Source organism: Sceloporus undulatus, chromosome 6 (assembly GCF_019175285.1).
Source record: "Sceloporus undulatus isolate JIND9_A2432 ecotype Alabama chromosome 6, SceUnd_v1.1, whole genome shotgun sequence".
Classification (NCBI taxonomy): Eukaryota; Metazoa; Chordata; class Lepidosauria; order Squamata; family Phrynosomatidae; genus Sceloporus; species Sceloporus undulatus.
Window position 1 is genome coordinate 158,045,877 of NC_056527.1, and position 22,835 is coordinate 158,068,711.

At 41.4% G+C, this 22,835-nt stretch overlaps 1 protein-coding gene across 1 annotated transcript in view; it reads right to left on the reverse strand.

The window, feature by feature from the left end:
• Window positions 1–544: 544 nt before the first annotated feature.
• The window catches only part of TNFAIP8L3 (TNF alpha induced protein 8 like 3), a 40,497-nt gene continuing 18,206 nt past the window's right edge, over window positions 545–22,835 (reverse strand). Inside the window, exon 2 of the mRNA XM_042471144.1 lies at window positions 545–2,489. Within this exon, the coding sequence (XP_042327078.1) occupies window positions 1,927–2,489 (563 nt within the window). The 3' untranslated portion in view covers window positions 545–1,926. The remainder of the gene's footprint in view (window positions 2,490–22,835) is intronic.

Here is a 22,835-nt window from a genome sequence, read left to right on the forward strand (position 1 = left end):
TGGGCTGTACATATTTTACCTAGTAAGACTGAAGTGATAGTTGCACCTAGAAATCCAGTTTTGGACACAACCACGCAACAACCTTAAAGCGGTTTATTGACATCATGTTATGGGGACAAGGATCTCTTATAGAGAAGTCTTAGCATCTTCATACTACAATTCCCATCATTCTTCTGAGAATGCCCCACTCTTTAGACTGCTGACTTGTGTATTTGCTGTCCATTGCATACAACTGTGTTGTATGTATTTATATGCCACCTTTCAGTTTAAGAAACAACAGTCACTGATAAAATTACAAAGAGCAAATGCAGATAAAACACTTAAACAGCACAACCTGTTTAAACTGAAGATGCCAGCCACAGATGCTGGCGAAACATCAGGAAAAAACTCTTCTAGAACATGGCCACATAGCCTGAAAAACCCACAAAAAACAATGGATGCTGGCTATGAAAGCCTTCAACTTCACAATTTTAAAGTGGATAAGGGCATAGTGCTAGAGATCATAACGGTAGCAAATAAAATTCCAAAACACACTAGATTGCTTAATCACAGAGCATTTAATACATCATTTATGATAATACAACACACTTTGTGTCTGACTCAAACACTACTGATATTTTGGAACTGGATGTTGTACATGTTAACTCACCAAAATAAAAGTAAACATTGAATATACATCATATACCAGCATGAGAAACGCATATGACTTCCCCTCCCACTCCATTTGTAAGGCTTTCAAGTCTTGTATAAATATAAAGAACAAGACATTTGATTCTTGAATACCAAGAAGGGAAAAGAAACAACCTCTCTTCCCTTTCTGTATTCCTCAGACTTCTCCAGCAGCCTGTCTTCTGTGTGAATGGGCTTATTGAAAGCAACTATGTAAAGTCTTGCTCAGACTGAGAATGGCCCGTAACACTGAAACCACAGTTTAGCAGCACATGAACATAATCATGCACCCTCTTTCCTACTCCGTTAGTGTGGCTGCAAACAGAAAAATCAATTTATTTCTAACCATTCTTTGTTATCTGACAAGCGTATGCTTTTGCTTAAATCATAGTTTCTTGAAATAAGTCACACTAGGCCTAATGTTTATCATTTTGGGATGTTTAACCATAGTTTAAGCTGGTTGTCCTGTCTGGACACAGGAATGAGGTGAGGAATATATGGCCCTTCAGGTGGTGTTGGACTGCAATTACAATCATCTTTCAGCATTGAAATGCTGCCCAGGTACAATGGGAGTTGCAGTACAAGAACAACAGAAGGGCCATGTGTTTCCTGTCCCAGCAGAAGTGATTGAATGTGGCTCCGACAGACTGTCTGGATCTGCAACATGTCAATTTCTAGTCCTCATTTCCCCCTGTTACTTCCCCCTTTAAGAATCTTTAAACCAGGATGTCCACAAAGATTCCATTTATATTCTCAGTGTACAGTTAAACACCTTAAACAGGGTCATGGTCTCTTGTTTTTGTTGTGTTTTGCCTTCATTCTAGCCTGTGAAGTTTCTTTTTTCATTTTGATCACATTTAAAAATGGAGATTTTTATTCTTTCCCCTTTCAATACCTTTTCAAAATCAAATTATGGTTCCATTCTTCTGCTGTGTGACTAGTAGGCAGTTTGTCTTGCTACAGATCTTTTAATTTTGCATCATCGATTCCTAACTGCAACATGGCATTGATGAGACCATGGGTATGTAATGTCCTTTGCCCATCACAAACTGCCCTGCATCCTAAAATGTCTTTGAGTCTCCATTGACTCAAATGTGGGGCCCACAGTTGAATAAATCTTTGCTTTCTAATATGGACTTAATGGCAAGTAGTTTGGAGTCAAGAGGTTCTGTTTGGGGTTATATAAAGGACTCACACATGAGTTTGTCTCAACTTTCTGTTCTTATCGCTTAAGTCTTTCCTGGCTGAAGGCAAGTTTCAAAGGACTTTCTCATCAAGGAGTTTGTTGATTCCATCACAGATTTTTTTGAGGTGTGGCCGGCATTCACCATCAAGGCTATAGAGAGCAGTGAGGAACTCCACATCTGCAAAATGGTTGAAGACGTGGTTGATTCGTGCATGAGACCTGGCTGTCAGGTGCCGCTCTACAAGTTCATGCACCAGGTCTTTGCATTCATTCAGGAGTTCAGAAAGAACATTTTTGTCGAAGGTATACTCCACCTCGTAGAAACTGACAATAGTCATAGCTGCTTGATTCAGTTTCTTGCGGAACTTTTCAACAATCTCCAACTCTTCAGTGTTGAATTGATTGTTTCGGTAGAGGATTCCAATTTTGACGGCAACTTTGATCAAGTCCTTCATAATTTTGTGCGCTTCTTTCTTGTTTTTCTTGTGCTCTGTCGTCACTTTGTACAGTTCGTCAAAGATTTCGCTGCTGGTGTCATCAATCAGCATGTTGGCCACTGTCCTGGTGGCCATTTTGCTTAAGATCTTTTTCTGGGCTTGTAGTGCAAGGCTCTTGGAACTGAAATGATCAGGACCTGAAATGAGTAGTAGGGGTGGAAGGGATAAAGAATGGAGAGTAGCAAAAAGAGGGGGGGGGATGGAAGAAAGTGAGGAAGACAAGGGAAAGAACAAAGTAAATTTATTTTGCAGTGATTATTTTCATAACTCAGTGTACTCGTTTTTATTGACAAAGCCCTTAATACATGAGGTGGGCAACTTGATAAACTGTATCCTCCTCTCCTTCCAAGTACATGGTAGCATCTATTACTGGGTAGGCATATGCTGGTCCTCCAGATGTTGGACTGCATCTCCCAGCATCCCTTGCCATTTACCTGTTTTGAACTGGTCAGATGGGAGGTGCACTCCAACAATATTGGGTGATCCACAAATTACCTATCTTTGCCTTAACCATTTGGGATCATGATTTTCCAAGAGAGTGGGTTTTTCCCATACAGATCTGCTTACTCTCTTTGTTCAACTTTTGAATCCTTGGTCTTTGATGCCAACTTTAGAGGTCCAATTGAAGATCAGAGCAGGTATTCTACAATCTAGAACAGGGGTAGGCAACCTGCGGCCCATGGGCTGGATGCGGCCCGGCAAGGCCTTGGGACCGGCCCCAGCCCGGTCCTGCCGCTAATTGCCGCAGGGGCCTTTGGCCTCTCGTGCGCAAGGGCAATTGTCTATAGAAGCCTCAGAAACATGCATTTATATTAACATTTTAAAAAAAATCAGCAAGTTTTTTCACGTGTCCTCCACTTTTTTTAAAAAAGTGTCCACCATTTGAAAATTTTGTCCTACTTTTGTCCCGGTTTATTTATTTATTTAAATTTTTAAAAATTATTTAATTATTTATTTTTTGGCTTCGGCCCCCCAGTTGTCTGAGGGACAGCAACCCAGCCACCGGCTCAAAAAGGTTGCCTACCCCTGATCTAGAAGCTTGAAATAACTGATAGATAGCTGGACAGTTTATTAAGAAATCCATAAAGTTGGCTGAGGTTGCATCCACACTGCAGAAATAATCCAGTTTGACACCAGTTTAGCTGCTATGGCTCAATGCTAAGGAATTCTGGGAGCTGCAGGTTTGTTTGTTTTTAAGACATTTAGCCTTCTCTGTTAGAGAACTCTGGTGCTGCAACAAACTACAGTTCCCAGAATTCCACAGCATTGACCCATGGCAGTTATAGTGGTGTCAACCTGAATTATTTCTGCAGTGCAGATGCAGCCTGAGGGGGGTTATTTTATGTCAGGTAGCATGCTCGTAAGGCATCTCCATAACAAATGTTTGTCAGAGGAGAGGATGACATTTTTGAAGTGAGTTGTCCTGAAGCAGAAGATAAGTGGTTAAGCAGCCAAGATCTACGCAGGGCTAGAAATTTAAACAGACTTGTTATACTGTACTTTGCTAGGCTTGCTCAGAAATGAGGGAGAAGTGTTTACTGGCTCTTCGAGTCATATGCCTTCCTTTCTCCAACTAAAGCTTGTGATGAATTAAAAATAAAAAACTTTCTGAAGGTGGTGAGAACTGGTTAAGATGAATCAAAACTGAACTAAAGGCTGCTGTAGATAGTTTGCTAGGTCCAAGCTGTTTGAGATTCCTAGAGTGGACGCTGGGAGTCACTATTGCTTTACACTTAAATAGCAGGTAACCACATTGGTCCATTTTTTAAAAAAGAAAACCCCACAGCATCTCTGTCTCTGTGTATTCTATCTGTCTTAGGCTACAGCTCTGCTGGCTTTGTGAGCTGGAACTGATGAGAACTGCAGTCCAGAAAAATAAGAGGGTCCCACTTTGGGCAAGGCTACAAAAGGAAAATACCATAATAGCAGGGATGGGCAAAATGTGGCCTGTGGTCCTCATGTATCCACAATGCCCCCAAAGCTCACACATTTTGGTTTTTTGTGGGTTTTTCCGGCTATATGGCCATGTTCTAGAAGAGTTTCTTCCTGACGTTTTGCCAGCATCTGTGGCTGGCAACTATCTGAGTTACAGTATTTTTTCTCTCCTTCAAAATGGCACAAATGCAAACTGCAGTCAACCCGCCCCCCCCCCATACCTAAAACCTCATCTGGCAAAATCAACATGAGACGTGATGTGAAATAACTTCTGGTCTTGTTGGTCATGCCAGTGCAGCCTACAAGGTATGTTTGTGTGTATGCTGACAATTGGCCCTTGCCCCCATTGCAGTTGCCCACCCCAACCAGCAAAGCCAATGATCTGTAGTTCAAAACATAGGGAGAGCATTAGGTTGCTTGCTGGTGTTCTAGGGCTACACACCAGAGTCTTTCCCAGATCAATCTGGAGATTCAAAGGCTTGACCTGGAGTCTTGTGTTTGGATAACATATGATCTACCACTGATCTACATATTGAAGTATGCTTCAATCTGCTTGAAGATGTATGTGAGACTGAGACACTGGCCTACATCAAGTGGCATAGCGTAATTCTCCATATGTGCAGATGAGCATTGATTAGGCAACCCTTGTTCAACTGAATCAAGATACCCAAGTGCAACCCAACAGGCCAATGTACACATTGCATCCCTTTATGATGTGAGATGTACAATGTACAAAAGCACTGCATGTACAACTCTCCTGCCATCTTGAACAGCAAGAGAACACTCTGCGTCAGAGAGAACTGTCCAACCACTTCCACAGGATCATTTACTCATGCATAACACACCTATAAACACATCTGGCCATTGTCTTGTATAAAAAACTTTGTAATTCAATTTATATTCATGGTTTCTAGAAATTTCCTTTTTTAAAAAGTTGTCAAGCTTCAGTTGACAGCTGTAATTTCTTTCTTCAAGAACTGAAATAAGCCAGTTCTGAGATTGTTGTTTACTATTTGTCAATTCTGAAATAGTCCAATATCTATTTAAATAAAAAGCAGACACTATTATATAATTGCTTCTTCAGTACATTTTGGATGAGCTTGACAATTAGGGAAATTATTTTCAATTGTTTTCAACTAAATGAATGCTATGCTGCAACTCTGAATGCAAATCGTCTTCATTTAAAATACAGATTATAAGTTCGTAGCCCCACCCACATGTCCTAACCTTACAGTTTCACACCCTTGGCACTTGCTTGGCAAGAAAAGTACTGCTTAGTTTGGATCTGTGGGAGAAAAACATGCTGGGAGACAACAGCACTACTGAGCCAATGAATGGCAACCCAGTCGGGCAGTAGGTCAATGCACACCTATAGTTTATAGCTTATGTGCTGCTCTTGTGCAGAGAGTGACAGCAGGAGGGGAAAAAACCCATAGGTGCAGTCACCTCCATCCCAGTGAAGAAGGATCAAGAGTCCTTCCTTGTTGGGGAAAAGCTCCCTTTAGACACATTGGGAGAAATAATTGAGCAGCTGGCCAAGCACAACCAAAAGCCTCTTGCCAGTGCTACTGTAACTTCATCTCTTCTGCAGCTAACAGACTTGATGGTATAATGAACAGTGCACTGACTAACAGACAGACTGTGAAGGCTTGGGAAATTATAAAGATACATATCAAATGTTGGAATAAAAATCAACCTGACTGAAGTGTGTATTTATGAAAGGAGAGAAAGGAAAAGGAGCAAGAGAGAGGTACGGGTACTTAAGAGACCAAAGCAGTAACTGTGAATACTGGAAGAAATCCAGAAAATGCATCATGAGCTGATGAAATAACTCAAAGTCGTAAGAGCAGAATTAAGGCAAACCTTTAAAAGAGAAATAGAGAACTTCAAACAAGTTATGGGGAAAGTAACAGAAAATGTGGAAGAATGGAAAACCAAGGTAGGTGAGATTCAAAGTAAGACAAAAAAATTAGAAACTACGACAAAAAAATATAACAACAAGAAAGAGAAAAGGAGGCAAATACAACAATGGAAATAAAATTTATACGTAGACATTTAAAATTGAGAGGACTGCTGGAACTTCAAAATGAAAATGACTAATACTGGCTAACTATATTATAGGTCTATCAGCAGAACGATTTCAATGGGAGAAAGATAAAGATGATTCAGATGAACTCGGTGATTGTGAGAAAGGGTAATCTTCCAAGAGATGTAGTGATCTACTTTATTAGAGAATAGACAAGATATATACTCCACTACAAAAAGGCCTCATCACTAAAGACAAGGAAATTAAAATGTTTAAGGCTATTCCTCAAGAAATATTGAAAAAAAGAAGATAATCTTTCTCACAATGATTATAGATGAGAGGGATCAGAGACAAATGGGAAAAGATAGAGGGGATATCCTGGGATGGCAAGTGGTGTGCTGAACATGCAATGGTGCTCATTACAAGTGCCACAAGAGCCACTGCCAGAAACACCAGTAGCTACAGACACATAGGTGGAGGACACTATACTGCCCCATGACACAGCCATCACCAGGGCTGCCACACTGATCCTGGGTAGCACAGTCTCAGCTGTGATCATGCTGCCACTGCCTGGGTGCCCATGCCACTGGTGGGTGTATCCAGCCAACAGGCTCTGGTGGAAGCAGTTCATCATGCACATGAACCAATGAAGAATGCTGAACAATGATGAACATGAACAGGTGAACAATGGTGGTGTCATTTCTGAATACCCTGCACCCTCTCCCACACAATAGTGGCAGAACTCCATGCGGAGGTGGAGAAGGTGGATATCATCATGAGGAGGGCCATCTTAATAGAGAAGGGGGTTGTGATTACCATCTGGAATCTCACAAGCCATGGCAGCTATCACCAAACCGCCCAGCAGTTCAAGGTTGGCATCACCACCATGAGGGAGGTGTACATGGAGGTCATCCCCCAATCCCAAGACAAAAAGACATACAGATACTGCTATGTTTCTATAATTGTACAGAGAGCGTAGACTACTGTATATATAGAATCCTCTTAAAATGGAATCTCCTTAAATTGTTTTCCTCCCCACCCACTCCAGATTGTAAATGCAAACTATGTAAGCATCTGTGAGATTCTCAAAATATTCTGCCTCCAAATGGCAGAAGGGAAGGTACAAATGGTTAAGGCTAGGGGATTATGGTGTTCGTCTATATTGTTTGTATGGAAATATGCTTTTATTCAAAACAGAAAACACATGCACAGTGAAATCCAATACACAACGCAAATCCTGGCATGTCTATTCCTACACAGGATGCAAAGAAGCCTTGAACCCTTGGCATGTGAATTATGTGGCTATATTAGCAACCACAGATGGTTGGAGTAGATGGATTCTAGCATTATTTTTGGACTCAAGTAATATATTATTTAGCGAAAGAGGGATTTTTGGTCTGCCAGGTGTCAGTCGCTGCTGGTGGGAGAGCAAGACATGAAGGTTAAGCTTCAAGAAATTTTTGTGTCCATGTATCCAAGAACTAACTGATATAACTTCCAGTCTTTAGCATGGATAGGTATTGTGTGTGTGTGTGTGTGTGTGTATGTGCGCACCTAAAATTGCACCAAATTACACAAAAAAATGCCTTTCAAAACAACCTGAATTTTCTAGAAGCCCAACTACTGAGTACCTCCATGTTTGGCTGTAATATTGGCCAAAATGATGACTGGAACTGGTATCATTTCACTTTCAGTCACCATTTTGGTTGATACATGACTGATTGCAAAAGGTACTTTGGGGACAACATGGGCAGATGTGGCCTGTGGTGGTAATGGGTGTGTGTGTGTTGTGGCATGAACATTGTCCCCTGCCTCCTGTATAGTTGCCCTCCCAGGTGTAAGAAAGACATCAAACACATAAAGGTAACTATCTAAAATTATGTATTTATTAATTAAAATATTTATCATAATATTTAAGGAATATATTTTCAATATTTTAATATAAGGAATGCAAAGAATTACTATTTAAACATTCTCAAAGAATAGGAGGAAGTGGAGCATGTAACTAAAATTGTAACTAACTTCCAAAGTAACTTCCCAAGCTACTTTGTGGGACACACAGAGATAATGTTTACTCTGTAGATGTAGTTGTTTGTAAAGAATGTTGTGGTGGTGTGTGTCTTGAAGTTGTTTTTGACTTATGATGGCTTAAGACAAACCCATCATGGGGGTTTTTGGGGGCTGAGAGTACATGACTTACCCATGGTTACCAGTGGGCTCACCCACTGGGCTTCCATGGCTAAGCAGGAAATCCAACTCTGATCTCCAAAGTTGAGTCCAGTACTCAAACCACTACACCACACTGGCTCTCTTGTAGAGAATACATAAAACAGACATCGAGGAACTGAGCCATATGTCCCCCTCCCCCAAACCTCTTGCTGGAAATACACTCTTAAGATCATGGTGACAACTGGCTATAACTTCTTGGCTACTGGCTGAATCCATCCATCTGTGGCTTAAAATAACCCATTTTAATATGCTGCATTCTGCGCTATGTAAAAATATTTAAATGCTTTTCACATTGCTAACATTTTATGTTGATTCAAAGTGTAAACAAACGTCAAGAAGAAATATGCTGCTGAGAAGAGAAGAGTGCAACAATTCCAACTGGAGTAAACAGTACTTTGATGAACATCTCGGTGTACCCAGAGGAAAGGGACGGCAAGTGTCTGCAATAGACTAAACATGCCACCCACGAGAGTTTGCGCAAAAACAGAAAAAAGAAAAGCTAAAGGGTATCATGAGCGAAAGCATGAAACCCAAGTTCAAAAGACTGGCAGTTCAATAGAATATGTAGGGTTCCCATCCACATTCTGCCAGTCTACCTCATAGCTTGGGAGAGGGTTTTTTTGGATTAAAAAGACATTGGATGCAATACAAAGAAGAGTTATATGACAACATAAAGGACACATGGAATGAAGAGCCATCTGAAGATGAACCCCAAATTCTAAAAACTGAAGTGGAAGCTGCAATAAAAGAAATGGCAAGACAAAAACAAAAAAGTGCCCAGGAACAGATGATATTCCAATTAAACTCCTGCAATCCACATTGACAAAGCTAACCAACATATGTCAACAGATGTAGAAAACAAAACAATGACCAACAGACTGGAAAAGATCAGTTTACATCCCCATCCACAAAAATGGAGACACAAGAGACTAGAAACTATAGAACCATAGCACTAATCTCCCACGCAAGCAAAATTCTGCTCAAAATACTGCAACACAGACTCCAACCATACATGGAGAAAGAAGTCCAAGCAGGGTTCAGGAAAGGAAGAGACAGTAGAGATCACATCAGAAATATATGATGGCCAATGGAGCGTGTTGCAAAAGAAAATCAGCATGTGGTTTATAGACTATAGCAAAGCCTTTGAAAGGCTATGGAACACCCTTAAAGACATGGGAGTGACAACACATCTGATAGTCCTGATGAGGAATCTGTACTGTGAACAAGAGGCTACTGTCAGAAAAGAACATGGAAGAAACATAATGGTTCCCAGTTGACAAAGGGGTCAGACAAGGCTGCATCATATCACTCTACCTACTCAACTTATATGCAGAACATATTGTAAGGAAAGCAGGCTTGGACATGGAGGAAGGAGGAATGAAAACAGGAGGAATAAATATCAATACACTGAGATATGTTGATGACACCATAATACTAGCAGAAAACCTCACAGACCTGGAACTACTAAGGAAGATCAAGGAAGAAAGCACAAAGCCAGGCTTACTGTTGAACATAAAAAAACACACACATTCAAACTAGACAATTAGGAAATAGAAACAGTAAAAGAGTTCTCATATCTGGGATCAAATATTGATCGAAGTGGGGACTGCAGAAAGGAAATCAGAAGATTAAGAATGGGGAGAGGGGCTATGAAAGAACTAGAGAAGATCCTAAAATGCAAAGACATACAACTCAGCACAAAAGTCAGAATCATACAAGCCACTGCATTCCCTATTGCCATGTATGGATGTGAGAGCTGGACAGTTAAGAAAGAAAATAGGAGGAAAATCAACTCCTTTGAGATGTGGTGCTGGAGAAGAGTGCTGAGGATCCCATGGACAGCCAAAAAGACAAACGAATAGGTTCTGGAGCAGATTGAGCCAGAAATATCCCTAGAAGCCAAGAAGACAAAATTTCGACTGTCATACTTTGGACACATCATGAGAAGGCATGAATCAGTGGTAAAAAACAATAATGTTGGGAAAGGTAGAAGGAAGTAGAAAGAGAGGAAGGCCACATGCTAGATGGATGGACTGGAAGAGACCACAAATATGAGTTTGCAGGAGCTGGGCAGAGCAGTAGAGAACAGGAGGGGAGATGTCTCATCGGCAGGGTTGCCATGGGTTGAGATCAACGCAAAGGCAGTTAACAACATAACTCCCAGAATCTCCCAGGCAGAGAAGCCCCTGGCAATGTTAGCAAGAAGATCCCCAGAGTCACCATCCAAAAAGGTACCTTTCTGAAGCGTCCTGTGAGGATAGGTCCCCTGTGATAGGTTTGTCTTAGGGTCGCCATAACTTGGCTATGACTTGAAGGCACACCACAATGAAAGTCACTAACAGGAGTTTGATCTGTTTGCCATCTCTAGTTAACTTCCATTTAAGATTAATTGTCATGGCTACATGCTATGGAATTCTGGGATCTGTAACTTTATGAAGTGCACAGAATTCTCTGCTGGGGAATCCCAGTGCTATAGCATTAGAGGATTCTCAAGATCTCATCAAACTATAAGTCTCAGAAATTCTAAAGGATGGAGCCATGAGTTAAATGGGATCAAAGTGGTTCCAGTTGTGCAGAGCAGATACCTTCCTGGTGAGGAATTCTAGAGAATTAAAAGGTCTGTTTATTATTTATTGTTATTGCCCATCCATGAATTGGGGATTTCTCTCTCTCTCTTTCCTAATGGCTCAGCATGGCTTTATTTACCACCCGCTTCTTTTGTGTCAATTCCCAGAATACCTATTTATTCTGTGTGTGCTCTTTCAAAATCTCAAATCTCAACAATCTGAAGTGGAACTGGCAAGAATTAACCGTGCTTTCTGCCCACACAGATGTACCCTGAAAGGTCCTTTGCCTTATAAGGTATGGAAATTATTTTAATGGCCTTATTAATGGCACAATTAAGGGCATCGTTCATCTGTTTGAATCCAAAACCCTGCATAAATCTATTGACCTTTGTGATTTGAGGGAGGGTGGGATGTTACTCAAAAATAAGTACAGAACTCCAAAAGTGCTAGTTAAATTTCTCAAACCTGCCCCACCCATAAGCAGATTCACATTGAGATAAGACCCAGCAGTGTTGCCTAAGGCTTCAGGGGTGGTAACACAGGCATATTTTATGGGCAGAGGCTTGCTGCATTTAATAGGAGACAATAAAGATTACAATGTAATTAAAAAGACTAAATGTTTTTTATGTGGTTTTTTTTTAAAGACTCATAGAATCACAGCTGGAAGAGACCACAAAAAGGCCATGATCTTCTATATTATTTACAGCAGAGATGGGTAAAGTGCTGCCTGAGAGTTACCTGTTGGCCCTAAAGCCATTACAGAGACATCTTCTGTTGTTGGTGTTTTGAAAATCAAGGGCATGGTAAGGAAAGGGCAGGCTTCCAAAGCCAAAATATCCCTAACTCCTGGAACTTGCCTATCCTGATTTAAGACTATAGAAACCAAGGGGGCTTTTCACACCACATAGTTCTCAAATTGTGTAGTTTGAAAGCTTGTTGAAAAGAAGTACGCTCAGCAAAATAAGTACATTTTTCTTCAGCCTGGAGCTGCAAGATAGTGACGAGATGCAGCTGGTGGGAAGGAGATGGCAGTCTGTCTGCCTCCAAAATAAATTTTGAAAGGAGCAGACAGACGAAAGGGAGCGGCCTGCGCTGTCAAACTCCATCCGAGCTGAGCTTCAGTTTTCCACTGCAACAGCCAGAGGGAGTCAGCCTCTCTAGAAGAAAGTAATCAGAACCTTATGGCACAAGCCCCACATGGGGACCAACATCCAAAAGGAACAGACTGAGCAGGGCTGGAGAAAACCACCATCCAAGCTGTCTCTCCGATTTGGCACCATTATGAGCAGAGCAAGGCTGCTTTTAAGTTCTTCTCTACCCTCCCCCTAACTTGCCTCCTTTGAAGCTCTCAAGGAAATGTTGCTGAACGCTGGTAGCAAACCCACACCCCCCCCCCAACAGAAGAAAACCAATGCAAATGAATAAATAAAACAGAGTAGGAAAGAGGAACAAAAGCCTCCCAATTCAAAAGCAAGTGTGCCCTGCTAACCTCTCCTGTTCAGTATTTCCAGCGTTACTCTAAGCAGCATGTCACTCTGTGGAGTAACAGAAGACGTTCAAGATGGCATCAGGAGAGAGTGCTCATTCAGCACTCATTCAACACTTTGACATAGTCCCAAAAATGGTTGTGGCTCAGAGATGCTTCTTCTGTTCTACTGGGGGAAAGGGAGTTTCAAGGCTGCTCCTGTTATGTGCATTTCTGACTTATGGTGACCTGTGAAGGCTATTCAGACAGTGAAAATAATCCAGGTAAAATGTGTTTTTTTGTTGTTCACATCATCATCATCATCATCATCATCCCATCTCTCCCTACGGATCGAGGCGGGTTACAAGAAAAAGGTAATAAAATACAAAACATAACATAATCAAAATTATACAATCCCCAACCCTCCACCAACATCAAGTTAAAACAATCAATTACAAATTCAAGATTCCCACCCCTGGCCTTTACTGTGCTAGTATTTGCAATCCTTGCATGCAAACAGCTACTAACTGCTAATTTGCCTGTTTGCACACTCCCTGTTTATTTGCTTTTTATACCCATTCTCTTCCTGAATCACTCTGATGTGCAGCCATATTTTATTTTCCCCCTTTCTCTTCTACAAGACCTTGTGTTTCATTAAAAACAAATAATCACTGCAGCAAGTGAAGCTACTTTGATATATTTTGTAAAGAAGACAAATTATTTTCTTTCTCTGTTGGTCCCCATATGTGTGTAGATGGCCATGGGACTGGTGGTTGTTCATTGGCCTTGCCAATTTGATCAGTCTGTTAGATTCACTATTACCTCTGTTGTGCTATTTGCTGTAGCCACCAGGAAATTGTGTACAGATTTTATTAGCGGTTTTAGAAGTTCCTAATCATTAATTTTATGGACTGCCAATGGACATGCTGTACGAACAGCACACTATAGTTCCACTGTGGATCAAAAATAGACCATATATTATTTTACCGTATTATGGGTTATTTTTATTATACTGTTTGCTAAACTGTAATGGCCCTTGGCTAAATGCAATAAAGACTAAAATAGAAATCACATTAGCAGCCGCTCTCCCCAACTGGATCAGGGTGAATGTATTTTGGAATACCAAGCATTCTATTTTCAGGGCAAATGTGCAGGTGCATAGTATTCCATTTTGGTGTTGTTTTTAACAGAGCAGCTACAGAGAACATGAGTGTCTGGAAGCAGGTTTAGGACCATGGCATACCAAATCCCGAAAGTCTGGCCATTGTTGCCAGTCAGAGAGCTGACAATGCTGTGCTAGATGGACCAGTGATCTCACTTGCTATACAGCAGCTTCCTCTATTCCTATACCTCTCAGCCTCACTAAGTTTTTATCTTTCTCACCAATGTTTATCTTGGTGTTTCAGCATCATTCTGCACTAGATTCCAAGACATTTATCTCTGCTTGGAAATGGATATCTATTTTATTGGGAAAATTTTCTTTTGTGGACTGCAACTCCCAACAGTAGCCTTCTGCTAGCAAGGCCAGTCAATGGCTGTGCTTGCTAGTGGTGATGACGGGGTTGTGGAGTTGCAGTCTAATGAAGTAACTTCTCTGATTTCAGGAGGCATTTTCTATAAGTGTTAAACATTTTTGCTACAGAATCCAACATGATAATTCCTCTCTATTTGTATCCAGAAAGCTGTTTCTTGGAACAAGTAGCTCATCTGCTTGTTTCATGGTTTCATTCACCTGCCCCCCCCCCCCCCCCCCCCCCCCCCCCCCCGCTCTGCCCTGGTCTCCATTTTATCATTATTATTTTTAGCTTTAAGAATAATGGGACATGTTTGACTAAATAGTTACACTTTAGGTTTCCAAAGCCAATCCTTATTAGGACACGTTTATACCAGAGACTCCAAAATATGACAACTACTTTCCCACACTTCAATGGATGACTTGTTTCCATTATTGAAAGGTACCGTTAAACAGACAGCAGAGGCAAGTGAGGAAAAGGTAGGCTGTGTGTCTCTCTGTGTGTAATGATTCCATGCCAAAGGAGCTTGACTTTCATCTACTTCAGTGATATCGAGAGCAGGGGGAAGTTAACAACTACAAAAATAAAAATGGATTTGCATGGTTTTTACATGGATCTCTGTAACCACAATCAAATTACCGTAATTCATTTGGTGATTTTTAGATGGCCTGGTAAACACACACACCTGTAAGTTCCCAATGTGGCCCTGGCCACAATTTGGGAAAGGTGACTTTTTTTTTACTACACCTCACAAAATGTTGGCCACAGATGTCCACCTGGCATCAATGTTGGCTTCATTCTGATTCCAAAGCTTTTGGAAACCAACTGATTTCTTCCAAAAGGTGTACGCTTTTGTTGGTGTGTGCCTTCAAGTTGTTCCTGACTTATCTCAACTCTAAGGCAACTCTATCATTGGCATGTTTCTTCAAAGGGGGTTTACCATTGCCATTCTCTGGGGCTGAGAGTGTGTGACTTGCCCAAGGTCAATCAGTGGGCTTCATGGCATAGCAAGACTTAAACCCTGCTCTCCAGAGTCATAGACCAACAACACTCAGCCTTCTACACTATATTGGCTCTCACAACATAGTTTTAAAAATTATTTGGACTTCTAAAATTATTTTACCTTGTTCAGTTGTTTCTAATAGTATTTTTGTCTGTTGAAATACATTTTAATGTTTGAATTTTAAATCACCAGTTTCCATCTATGAAATGTTGGAGGGAATGAGCCTATGGCACAAGCTTTGACCTTCAAGTCAATCCCAAGTTATAGTGACCCTACCAAAAGTAACAAGATTTATTCCAAGGTTTGCCATTGTCTTCCTCTACAGCTGAGAGAGTGTGGCTTGCCCAAAGGGCTTCCGTGGCTGAGAGGGAATTCTAACACTGTTCTTCAGAATCCTTCTCCAGCACGAATACTAGCTCACAAACCTATACATTTCTATTCAAAAGAAAAACAGATGTTGTGGTGGAGGCAGTCCTAATAGAGTTTAGACTTAGGCATTTTTTAATTCTTTGAGATAGTGACATTATGTACTGACCATGAGCTTCCTATTCCCTTTAAACTTTAATACAATCATCATAGCAGCTGGGACATCTATATATTTTTCCAGAAGCAACAGCTATCACTCTTGAAAGGCAAAACATTTTGGGACAATCTGGTTTTGGAAGGGCAATCAAGAACTATTACTTCTACAAAAGACCCGTTCCTGTGAAGACTGAGAATAGCTAAACTTACTTTGTTGATATGGATCATATACAGTTGTCTGCATTTTGGGGTTTTCCCTTGGGTTGACTTTGAGGACAGCCATGATGAACACCTACACTTTAAAATTTACCTCTACACCACACTCACTGACTTCAACAGAGCATTGCTCCCAGAAAATGAATACAATATTTTAATCTTAAAAGCAGTGTTCTTTTTAATGAGAGTAAATCGCTGCAAAAAAAATCTTTTCAGTAAGCTAGGGCTGATTTATAGGAGTAACATTTGCCATTTGGGACAAGAAGTAGTAACTCAAGGATCCTAAACCATCACCATTACTTTAAAAAACACTGTCTTTCTCATAATGTATTGGCTTTGCATTTAGATGGCATTTGAGGAAGCCATTTCAGCAAATAAGAAGATTAACTACTATGCTAAGCACTCTGGAGCCTTGGTGTTTCAGATACATGGCCAGTCGAATTTATATTTCCACATAAGGGCTATCAGCTTTTTTCCACCATGAGGTTCTAGGCCTTTCACAAGTGCAAAAAACAGATAAAAATTCAACAGATATGCATCACCACTGGAAGACTAGACTATGCTGAACCTCTGGTGCACATCTGTGAATCTACTTTGATGAAATGGAATTGTATTTCAAGATTCATTTAGTCCATTGGTGGGGTGTCCATTTAGGCCAATGTACTTGAGCCCTCCTCCAGAAGTGGAGGCTGTCTCTTTCCCCATCTTCCTTCTTGGATGTACAATAGCAGTAAAAGGGAATGTCTACTATCTTGTAGTGCAAATGGGAATGTGCTGTTGTACTTGTGCCTTGTGTATGGGTTTCCCACAAGCATCTGGTTGAATTCTGAGGAATAGAGAGAACTTTACTATCATCCACCAGGATTCTTCTTCTGTTCTATTTAAGAGGCAGCATGGTGTAGAGGTTTGAGTGCTGGACTATGATTTTGGAGACCAGAGTCGAAATCTCAGCTTGGCCATGGAAAGCCACTTCCAGCCTCAGAAAACCTCATGATAGGGCCATCATAAATTGGAAATGACTTGAAGGCACACAACAACAACAACAACAACTAGGCACCTCCCTGATTACTTTCCTGAGCATTAAATTTTTTAGCTATACCTCTGGATTTTTTACATTACACACTTCTAGCACTATGATTCTACTTTAACTGCCATGGTTCCATCCTGCGGAATCCTGGGATTTTCAATTTCATTGTCATTCTTAATTGCCATTAAGCAATATGTATGTATGGTGGTCATACGAACAACATACTTCCAAGACACCTTAACCAAGATCCTGCATCGCAGATGTAATTACGAATGTGTAACTATGTATCCTCTCCTAATCTGACTTCCCAAACCGATATTGAGAGACGGCAGCAGTACTAAGCAACAGAGGTCAGTTCTGCTGGAGATCGGGGCACTGCAGGATGATATTTTCAAGTTGTGATGTGATGAGGAGTTGCAACAGAAATACAGTTTCTGTTTGTTACACTGAATTTCACTGGCAGGAAGATGCTGGAAACATCATCCTCCATCACTTGGTGTAGCTGCTAGCTATTAAGAATAGGATTGTTGTTTCTGTGTGCCTTCCAAGTTGTTTCTGACTTATGGCAAACCTAAGGTGAATCTATCTCGGGATTTTCTTGGCATGATTTGTTCAGAAGGGTTTTGCCTTTGTCTTCCTCTATGGCTGAGAGAGTGTGACGTGCCCATAATCACCCAATGGGTTACCATGGCTGAGCAGAAATTTGGATCCTGATCTCCAGAGTTGTCGTCCAATACTCAAACCAGTACACTATGCTAGCTCTCTAAGGTAAGGTTGGAGGTGGGCAATTGCAATTGGGACAATACTGCTGTGACATGAATACTGAACAGTCATGAATACATAAATCCTGCTTACATATTTGTAACTGTTCAACAGTATGCCAGCCTTTGGTCTTAACAGCCCTATTGAAAGCCCTTGCAAACTGAGGCTTTAGTGTCAGAGTCCAAGGTTTGGCAAAGGAAGTCCACAGCCCTGATTTCATCATTACGTGCCCTGGGTGCTCATTTGAATGGGAAGAAAAGACAAAAGCCAGATCAATGGAATAAAATTGAACAAAATTGGCGTGCAGTGAAAAGGTTCTTCCCAAATTATTTGACCTCAGTTATTGCCAAGGATGGAGCGGGGGGAGAAGTATTGGTGTGATTTAAAAAAAATAAGAGAGAGCTAGGTTAGACAGATGGGTGTCATTTCAAAACCACCACTTACTTTTTTGAAGTGCTTTTCTGTGGGTTGAGTTCTACACATTTTCCAGAGGTGAGTAATTTTCCCATGGTGGAAGAGAACGAGCCATGTAAGTTAAACAGCTTTTGGCTCAACAACCACTCACCCCCACGACAACACACAAACACAAAACACACACCGCCACCACCATCTTATACAAATGTTTGCTGCTGCACAAATGCTTTCTGATTTGCTTCTCTCCTTGCAGAGCTGGGAAAGAAATAAACATTGATGGGGGTGGGGGAGGATATCTAGATGGCCAGAACTGGCACCTAGAATTGCTTTGGGGTGCCAACAACTACTCTAAGAAGAGAAATTGGGCAGCAGGGGTGAGAGGGGGCCACTTGGTAAGTGCTGTGTGGAGAATTGGCATTCGAAGAAAGAAATGGCTTATTCACTGATTCATTCATGTGCCTGCCTTGCAATTCTGAAGACTTGGCAAGGAGGGGGGGACCACTAAAATGGAAGGTGGAATACTGTGCATGCTCAGGCCCTGTACAGTATAACCATGACTGAAAATCTGGCCCCTTTTCCCAGCTTAAGCAAAAGGACCCATTAAGTCATCATACGGGATGATCCAAAGACTGAATAAGAACATAAAGCCTCCAGTTTAGAGCCATGATTCCCCAGGATGCAGGCTTACCTAGTTTGTACTTAAAGGAAAGGTGCCAGTCTGTTTCTTTGCACAGTGTCATTCCCTTTTGGTTGGTACAGAGTAGGGGGTGGGCAAGGTGTGGTCCATGTAGCCCTCCAGGGCCATTTATATAGCTCCGAGGATCTCCCAGGGGTCAAGACATTTTGCCCTAAAATGGGAGGGCATTTTCACTATGGCTTTGAGGACCTCTGGGAGAATTTAGGTCCAGGAGAGTGAACAGAAAGGGACATGACAGAACGTTCTAAAAAGGACTAATGGTCCTGAAACATGGCAAAAATGCCCCCCAAACCTTTTATTTTTGGGGAGGAATCACAAGTCTATGATTCTGTGGTGTGTGTGTAGGTTAATATTGCCCCCTAGCCTTCCACATTATATGAGGTCTTTGCTGGGAACATCTGTCTTTCAGGGTCCAGGCAGAAATCCAGCGTATGCAGCATCCCCACCAAAAGGGGTTCAAATCTATACCTGGAGCTCTACCACACAACAGACTCCTAGTCCTCAAAGCACAGTGCCCATCTGAGAGATGAAGCAACCCAATATTGACTGGATGACCATGAACAGAATCCCAAGCAGACAGCCTTTTCAGTGTTAATACCTTTTCAATGTTAGTGCCAAAGGCAGAATTTTACAGCTGTCACATTACAGAGTGGCAGGGCTTAGCTCCTAGGGCAGTCAAATACAAAAAAGGCAGGCCTCCTGTGCCTCTGACCATTGTTCAGAAGACGTAATTTCAGCCGGTGGATCTTGCCTGATAAGGTACACCATCTACAATTCCTTCCACCCAGTGCCTGTTGCTGGCTTCCATGTCAGAGTGACTGAAAATCTTCCAGTCGAGGCTGGTTCACTGCTAACAACTGCTGTGGGTCTGAAGTCTGAGTATAAGAGAAAAGAATATGGCTTTTACTGACAGGATATTAATAGAGTGCCATGTTATGAGTCAGAGTACTCCTCAGGTCTGTTTTCTTTCCTCCACTAAATGATGTAGAGACTGATAAATCTCTGAGGGGGGCGGGGAATCAATGAATATTTCATTTTAGTTATGAATTGTAATGTCAAATTGCTTTTAGACATTGTATAAATACACCTTCGGAAGTCGTCAAAGCGGGATGACATCCAGAAGGAAGAGCAAGCAAGTAGTGGATGGATGACTACCAAGTGAACAGTGGCTACCTAAGACTCCAGAGAAGGATGCAGCACAAACACAAGGGGACATCAAACGGCAGAGCCGGAAGGGATGCTGGAGGCCATTTGCTTCAGTCCTCAATGCAAGATACCGCTAAAGCAGAGCTTTAATACCAGCAGTCATAAAGCATGAAAGATTATCTAAAGTGGATCCAATCCCCCGCCCTACATGCATGCACACCTGGCAAGGAAAATATCAGACTTTCCCACACACACTTTGCAAGCATATGAAACACCTCATGTTCTAACTCTGTACCCACACACTCTCGCAACCTAGCTCCAGCATTTCCCCAGGGAAACACTCATTTTAATCTTCAAATAGAGGCAGACCATTTAATTCTCCCTGTTTCCTCAGGTAAAATATGTAGTACTGTATGTGGGAAGGAATGTATGAATTCAACGTTTTTTATTGCAAAAAAGAGACTGTACTGAAGAAAAGTAAGCTCAACAACTCATTCTAAAGAAAGGAGTTGCTTTTTTGCTTTGTTTAACATCTCACATCCCTCCCTTACTTATCTTCCGTCCTCCTCTCCTTCACAGCTACAGCATCCCTGCTTTATGGTCTGTTGTGTGATGCAGCAGCCAAAAAAGCCAATGCAATTCTGGGCTTCACCAACAGTAATGTAGTGTCCACATCAAGCAAAGTCATAGTGCCATTCTTATTCTGCTTTGGTCAGACTTCACCTGGAATCCTGTATCCAATTCCAGGAATCACAGTTCAAGAGGAATACTGTATTGACAGGATGAAACATGTCCAGAGAAGAGCAACCAAGATTGCCTAGAAATCAAGTTCTATGAGGAATGACTTAGGGAGCTGGTTATGTTTAGTTTGAAGAAGAGAAGACTGAGAGAAGTGACATGATAGCCATCTTTATTTATCTGAAGGGATGTCACATAGAAAATTGAATGAGTTTGTTTTCTGCTTTTCCAGGAACCAGAACAGGAATCAATAGATCTAAAGTCCAAGAAGTTCAAGAAAAGAGATTCCACATAAACACTGAGAAGAGGTTCTTGACTCTAAGAGCTGTTCAGCAGTGGAATGGACTGCCTTGCAGGATGGTGGACTCTCCATCTTGGAAGTCTTTAAGCAGAGGGTGGGCATCTTTTAGGAGTGCCGTAAGTTGTGTACTCCTGCATGTCAGGAGGTTGGGCTAACTGACCCTCATGGTCCCTTCCAGTTTGGGGGAAATTATTTTTGGACACTACAACTCTGATTCTTCTAGTCTGTGGCCATGCTGCCTGGGCAAATTGGAGAGATGTTGTCCTGAAAGTGATTTTTCTGTTTATATTACTTGGCTATATTGATTATGGATTGCAGTGACTGACATCTCATTGTTATACCATTTACTTGAATGCTTTCTTTTGTAATCCACTTTGATAATGAGAAGCAACTAAAAGTTTTTTCTCTCAATCCCACTACTTTCACAAGCATATTTGATGAGGACATGAGACAGGGCCTTTCTGGCTTCCAAGCCATGGAAATCCCTTCTATTGGAGGCTAGTCTGGCCTCCTTTCTGCTTTCCTTCCATGGGCAGGTAAAGATATGTTTACTGGGAAAGGGTCTTGGCCATTAAGAAAGGTCTTTTAATGGACACCACTGTACTCCTCCTCTGCTTTCTTATTTGAAAATGTCCTAAAACTACTTTTTTCTTTGTTATTCTTAATAGGAGAATTTATTAAAATAAACGCTTTTCAGTATTATAACTAACAGATTCTCACACCACTTTGTTGGTGTTACATAGTCAAGGGGAGCCACATTGGTCATACAACAAAATAAAACAAAATTCAAAATCTACAAATGAGTGATACCTGTTTTTCTGTTTCCTGGATTTGAAGAAACCAGATCTAGTTGCAAGAGGGGAATCCTAAACAAGAGGGAACTAAGGACTGGGACTTAACTCTTCAATATGGTGAAATGTAAGGTATGGCACTTAGGGTGGAAAAATTAAATGCATAGATAGAAGATGGGGGGACATTTGGCTTAACGAAACTGTGTGTGAAAAGGATCTAGGTGCAACTAGACCACAAGCTGAACATGAGTCAACAGAGTGATGCGGCAGCCAAAAAGAGCAAAGCAATTCTAGACTGCATCAATAGAAGTATAGTGTCTAGATCAAGGGAAGTAATAATGCCACTCTATTCTGCTTTGGTCAGGACTAATCTGGAATACTGTGTCTAGTTCTGGGCACCACAATTCAAAAAGGATGTTGAAAAACTGGAGCATGTTCAAAGGAGGGCGACTAAAATGGTGAAAGGTCTGGAAACCATGCCCTGTGAGGAGTGACTTAGAGAGTTGGGTATGTTTAGCCTGGAAAAGAGAAGGTTAAGAGGTAATATGATAACACTGTTTAAGTATTCGAAGGGATGTCATACTGAGGAGGAACAAGCTTGTTTTCTGCTGCTCTAGAGAATAGGACCCAGAATAATGGATGTTTTCTGCTGCTCCAGAGAATAGGACACGGAACAATGGATACAAGCTCCAGGAAAAGAGATCCCACCTCAATATTAGGAGGAACTTCCTGACAGTAAAGCTGTTTGACAGTGGAACACACTTCTTCAGAGAGTGGTGGAGTCTCCTTCCTTGGAGATCTTTAAACAGAGGATGGATGGACATCTGTCAAGGGTGCTTTCATCGTGAGTTCCTGCATGGCAGGAGGATGGACTGAATAGCCCTTACGGTCTTTTCCAACTCTAAATTCCATGATCAAGTTGAGGCCGTTATACTTTGATTACACCATGAGAAGTCATGACTCATTAGAAAAAAAACAATTCCCGGAAAGGTGGAGGGCAATAGAAAGAGAGAGAGACCACATGCTAGACAGATGGACTCAGTTAGGGAGGTCACAGGCCTGAATCTACAAGACCTAACCAGATCAGTGGACCAAGGGGTCATCATGAGGTGAGGTGGACTCCAGGGCAG